Source organism: Poecilia formosa, unplaced genomic scaffold (assembly GCF_000485575.1).
Source record: "Poecilia formosa unplaced genomic scaffold, Poecilia_formosa-5.1.2 Scaffold253, whole genome shotgun sequence".
In the NCBI taxonomy this organism is placed as follows: Eukaryota; Metazoa; Chordata; class Actinopteri; order Cyprinodontiformes; family Poeciliidae; genus Poecilia; species Poecilia formosa.
Genome location: NW_006800192.1, coordinates 166117 through 172299, shown reverse-complemented (window position 1 = coordinate 172299; position 6183 = coordinate 166117). Strand labels below are relative to the sequence as shown.

At 41.0% G+C, this 6183-nt stretch overlaps 1 protein-coding gene across 1 annotated transcript; it reads left to right on the top strand.

Moving 5' to 3' along the window:
- Positions 1 to 6: 6 nt before the first annotated feature.
- hoxa10b (homeobox A10b) lies at positions 7 to 4269 on the top strand. The gene is made up of 2 exons (XM_007569968.2): positions 7 to 1532; positions 3571 to 4269. Exons 1-2 carry the CDS (start codon positions 758 to 760, stop codon positions 3843 to 3845), a joined length of 1050 nt encoding a protein of 349 aa, XP_007570030.1. The 5' UTR covers positions 7 to 757; the 3' UTR covers positions 3846 to 4269.
- Positions 4270 to 6183: the final 1914 nt, after the last annotated feature.

Genomic DNA, 6183 nt, shown 5'->3' with positions numbered 1-6183 from the left:
AGACTATCTTTCATAAAACAAACTGACTCCCTTGCAGCCTCGCCTGTATTAGATCTGCATTAAATAAATGTCCCTCCAGGGTATTGTTGTTCAGCTCTGGCGGTTATACATCCAGTGTGTAGTAAAAGTTGTGGGCTATTGACACCATCATGGCATTTGCACCCACAATGTTACAGTTAAACTTTATACCACAACTGGCTTTGCTTTGGTATGCGCGGCAGTGAGACCGGGTGAAGCACAATGCAGGCCCAGATACTGGAAGTTTTAACAGTGAAGTCCAACAATGATGTTCAGAGCTGTAGAAAGGTAGAGAGTTCCTCCTCGACTAGAGATTGTTTTGGGTCTTTCACTCTTACTTCCTACAGGCGCCTCTCCAGCCCCTCATTTTTACAGTGCTGTAAAAGTGGCTGTAAAACGATGCATTGTGCGCCGTTATTGGGGACAGCTTTCAGCAACTAACTTGTTAACCTCGGGGTTCTGGTTACTTGGAAGGCGTCGCAGTCCTCGGTAATTATTTGCGAATTATCGTGATATTTCTTTCTTCTTTTTTTCCTTTTTTTTCTTCCCACAGCTAAAATGCAGCACAGGTATCTTTAAGAGTTTTCTCTTTACTTGGACTAAAACAAAATATACGACACATTAGAGTTGGCTGCTCGGTCTGGGAGGAGTCTGCAGTCGGCTGGTGTTTTAATTGGCTGCAGTCTTCAGTGAGAAGCGTGAGTATCAGTAATTATTCAGCAATGTTTTTGTACAAGAAATGTCAGCCAGAGAGGGCCATCTTCATCCGCCGCCAAATAACAGCGCGACGATGTCATGTTCCAACAACCAGGCTGGGAACTCCTTCTTCGTGGACTCCTTAATAAACGTGAGAAGCGACGGCGCTCCGTATTACCAAAGTAACAGTCTGTATTTGCCACCGGCTTCGGAATATTCATATGGGATCTCCAGCGGCTCCTGTTTCCCGGCAGTCGGGAAGCGCAGCGAGCCAGCGACCCACAGCGTGATTCCGTCCTCGGGTCCGTATGTTCAGGGGATGGAAACGTGGCTGGAAACGTCCAGGTCCTGCCGAGTGGATCAACCCTGCAGCGGGCACCATTTGGCTCAGTGTTCGTTTTCGCCGAGCATAAAGGAGGAGAGCGCCTGCTGCCTTTACGAGACAGACAAATGTCCTAAAGGAGCGTCAGCGGATGACATATCCTACTCTGCCGCGTCCTGCCCCGTTACCCCCGGCAACACCGTGCCAGTCCCGGGTTACTTCCGCCTGTCTCAAACCTACGCGTCCTCCAGGTTATATCACGATGTTCAGCCAGACATGAATCACTTCAGTCTGCAGCGACCCAGCCGCTTTGAAGGCCAGCCCTCACAGCCGCAGTCCGCCTCTGCGGAGCCGGAGCGCGGGGAGAGCCACGAGGAGGCGCCCGGCTCTGCGCCGTGCGCTCCGGCCAGGGAGGAGGAGGACACCCGCCTCTCCTCGGAGAGCTCGTCTTCCACTGAGCCTGCAGAGACGGAGTGTCCAGACAAGTCCGTAAAAGGTGAAAACTTGAGAAGCTGCTGCAGAATGACGCAAAAAAAAAAAAAAAAAGATAAACCTTCAGAGGACCGTGTTTTTTTTTTTCTTTTCTTTTTTTCTTTAAGTGGGCGGTTATTGTTTTACGGCCAATTAAGGTTTCGGATGTATGATAGAGGAGTAGTTTCAGCTTTAGCTGAAACAGGAACTCTCATGTCTGTGTTTGTTTGGGCTGAGACAAATTTGACCATGACTTGGCCAATCACAGCCTAGGATTGGATCTATTGTGCCTGTTTGGCTGTATTTAAAATGGAACCAGGCCTCAGCTAGTTGCGCCTTTGTGTGGCATCATTGCTTTTTCATTTGTTTTTATTGGCACAATCCCTGACCTCAGTAACTGAGCGAGGAAATCATTAATTTAAAACGTTGCATTGACGAGTAATGAACAGGAAAGTTTGGCTCACGGTGTTCATACCTAATTTATGCACTGTAAACACATTTCATTTGTTTTAACAGTGAAATTGCTGCATATTCACAACGGTTTTTGTCGTTAAAGGGACGAACAGTACGTCACTGTGGTATATTCTCATCACCTTTATGACCTGCTTGCATCATTTTGTTTCAGGTTCACCAGGCTTTATAGAAACATTTTTGAGATACTATCGCAATACTAAAAGGGATAAACAGTCAGAACTCAGTTACATTCAATTCATTTAATTTATATTGCTTAATTTCACAACTGATGTAACTGTGTGGCACTTGCAGCACAGAAAAGTTCAATCTGTAAGTATATGCAGTTGAAACTATCCAATTTTATCCAACCATACAGACAATCTCAGATTCATTTACACACACTCCAACTTGATCTTAGACTGCATTGGAGTCAAATTCAGTTTCTAATGGTAACTGCTATAAAACTGTCCATAAGGAAGCCCAGTCAACTGCAAGGAATCAATGAATTGATCTTGAAATAAAGCAGACTACCTTCTTGACTGAAGTAGAAAAGAAATTGTACGGATTGTTATTCTTGAATTTACCTGAGCGGAAAGACAACATTTCTCCCCTGGTAAATGGATTAGATTGAACTGTAAGATAAATTACAGCAATAGCTCTGAGCATGTCTGGGATTTTCTTTAGTATTTCTAGTTTAAACTAACATGATTTTCCTGTTTGTAGTCACAGAGTACTGACACCACGTTGTGCTTCAGTTTAACCTTAATTTTACTGCAAAATGAAAATAGGAGAGCAACTGTAGTTCGGTGCTGTACAACAACAAAGTATCAATCAATGTTTTTGTTGCCTAAACAGTCAAGTTGGTGCATTCGCAACGCTTCTTACTGCTGAGACAACGTACAGTCTGTCACTGATCTGCACATATGTCATCTATTGTAGATTTGCAATGCATTCTGATATAAAAATCTCTACGTTGTAATAAATACAATAAACATTCACCAAAATTAAAAACAGCAAGCCGTCCCTCATGAAATGAAACGGGCTACATAAAGCAATAATTTTGATTGATTATGATTCCTTAATTTTAACGCGAGCTAAAGACATTTCTTCCTGTAATAAAAATCATGAATAGGTAATTATATGGTAATTTATCAACAGGTGTTACAGTTGAACCCTTTAACTGATAATTGTGCCGTAGCAAGGACTTTATTTATTTATTTATTTATTTATTTATTTATTTATTGTTATTTTAGCTATAAGAAATGAAGTTGTCTATCAACACATTTACAATAAATTTTAGACAATTTATTACATTTTGAGAGATGTGTACCCAGTATAAATGAACGGCTGAACTGGAAACATGTTTGGCTTTCGTCACACCTGTGCGTAAAATTGCCATGAAAACCAAACAAACAAACTTAGTGTAATAGTTTTGGTTTTCGTTTTTTCTTTTACTCCAATTCTAGCATTTATTACTCCGACGTTAACTCTCACGTGATCTCAAGCAATTCAGTGTTTATGTTTACTTGTAATTTCCACAACACACACCTTGTCTTTTATGATACTTGTTGCCTCTAGTAACACTGCGATACATTTCCCCGCCGTTGCAGGAGATGGCAAAATGGAGAGCACGGCCAACTGGCTGACAGCAAAGAGCGGCAGAAAGAAGCGGTGTCCCTACACCAAGCACCAGACTCTGGAGCTGGAGAAGGAGTTCCTCTTCAACATGTACTTGACACGGGAGCGTCGCCTGGAGATCAGCCGCAGCGTGCACCTCACCGACAGGCAAGTCAAAATCTGGTTCCAGAACCGGAGGATGAAACTGAAAAAGATGAGCCGTGAAAACAGGATCCGGGAGCTCTCCAGCAACTTTGGGTTTTCGTGAGACTTTGATGAGAAACGCCCTCTTCCTGTTCCTCCTTCCCACCTCCTCCTCCTTGTCCTCGTCCACCCAAACTGTGAGAGTGCCCTTGGAGAAACAAGGACCCAACTGCTAACTTATTGATCAGAGCTTTTCTTGTCGTGGATTTGTATTTATACATGGTCACATTTGATCCATCCAGTTGTTCAGGCTTGTACATAATTATGCGCTCAATCTGAGTGATCCATTGGATTTTGCATGCTGGACTGACCACTGGCTCATCTGTGTTACAGTTACATGTAGGCCTTAATGTGATGACTGAAAAAGACAAAACAAAACAGAAAAAATACAAGCGGTCTGGTGAATATTTGCAAATTAGCTGCTCAGATGAATAAAAAGAATATTACCGCACAAAACCACAGGCTTTGTGCGTTGTTGTAAATGTTTATTTCGTGCAGTATTTTCTTTTTTATTATTATTATTATTCAGCGGAACTTCTGCACAGCAAACTTTTTTTTTTCTATTTTTAGAAACCCGACATGTAACAGTAGTTTTTTTATTATTATTTTTTACCTTTGCCTAATTTTGACCCGTCCTGATTTAGCAACATCAAATATGTTAAATGTAACTTTTTTTTTCAACTCACAGGCTAAAGAAAAACGTCGAAACCAAGGCTTTGTTAGCGATGTGACTCACCACTAACAGCTTTTAAAGCGAGTTTAGGCAAGCATCACCGTCGACATACGACCACACTTACAGGTAGTTTAGACGGACGGGAGCTCCGGCTTTTCCATGTAATTTGGGCGCTATTTTACTGGGAGAGGAAACTTTTTGTCCAGAGTTAACGATTAAAATAACAGCAGCATCTCATGGAGGTTAACCAGTAATGACGATAAATGTTCCAACGAGGGGAGAGGGGGGAGTGCGAAGATGCCTGGAGATCCCTCAGCAACAAACTGTGTTCAACTCACTGATGTTTTGTGGAATTCCTTCAGGTTAGGTGGTTATTTAACTCCAACAAGTTTTCAACAACATTTTGACGTCATTACGCACTCCTATGTTGACTAGACTACTTTTGAGCTTCACTTTTCAGTTATGACGTACGTTGCCTAAGCAGAAGGAATCATCACCTTTTCCGTGTCTATCCAACTCCAACACTTATTTTGCAATGGCTGCATGTGGCTATGTCTGGGTTGTTTTGATATCTTACCTATTTATTTATCTGGTTGTTGGATGTCTTGAAATCATAAACTACTTGATGGACAACAATAGCCCACAATGATCTATGCGCGTAATCGCAGACTGAGTCTTTTTTTATTATTTCTGAAATCGCGCTTTTTAAAATATATAAAATAAATGTATGTGCATGGGTTACTTCTCTAGCAACATACGGATAAAAACATACTTTCACTCTTAAAATTATACAGGGAAAAAAAAACACCAATCGCTTTGCAGGAGAGCAGGCTGTTGCGTGGTTTAGGTAGTCTCATGTTGTTGGGCTATTTATTTTATGTTCCCACAACACGAAACTGCCTTGATTACCTCAGTGAAATTCGTCTTATAATTAAAAGCGAACCACGTTGGATTAATGTTCATTAATAATTTGGCACGAAGTGCATTGGCTCTTTAAAGCTGCAGTTCAAAAGCATTGAGCTGGGGAGGGCATTTATCTGTGCGTAAAATACAACAGACAAACATGGGAATTCTGTTGTTTCTGCAGGTTTTCAAAAATACAATCAGCTTGACAGGAAAATCACAGGAAGAATTCATTGTTAAATTATAGACTGTAGTAATAAAAAAAATAATCCAATCGTTTTTAATTATTTTTTCTACGTCTAGTAGAAAAGTGTGGACAGACAAGGCCTCGGTTATGATCATTGCAGTCTCGCCAGTTGCTTTAGAAAAAAAAAATGCCGGATGCGTCTGCTCGTACCGTGCAGAGAAAGAAGACAAAGGCTGAGCTTTATTGGTGATATTTAGCTTAGACAGCCCGGCTGTAACCTGAAGAAAAACAACCCAATTGCCCGTGATAAAATGAACCGTTATATGGCACCCAAATAACTCCAGCCCCGCTTGGAATGCCTTCAAAGACACAGCTTGGTTATCTCTTGGAAACTTTCCTCTAGGTTGTTTACAATATATTAAATCTAATCACATATTTCTTTCATAGGGGTTTTTTTTAAAGAAGGTAACAATAAAAGGTAGGAGCACCATTACATTTGAGATGTTCTAAAATTTCATTTTAAAGTCTAGCAAATTTTCACTTCTGTATATTTTCAAAAGTAGCAAACAGATCGATTTTGTTTTTCAAAAAGAAGCTTTTGAGATCCAATATCCTTGTTCATATATATATATATATATA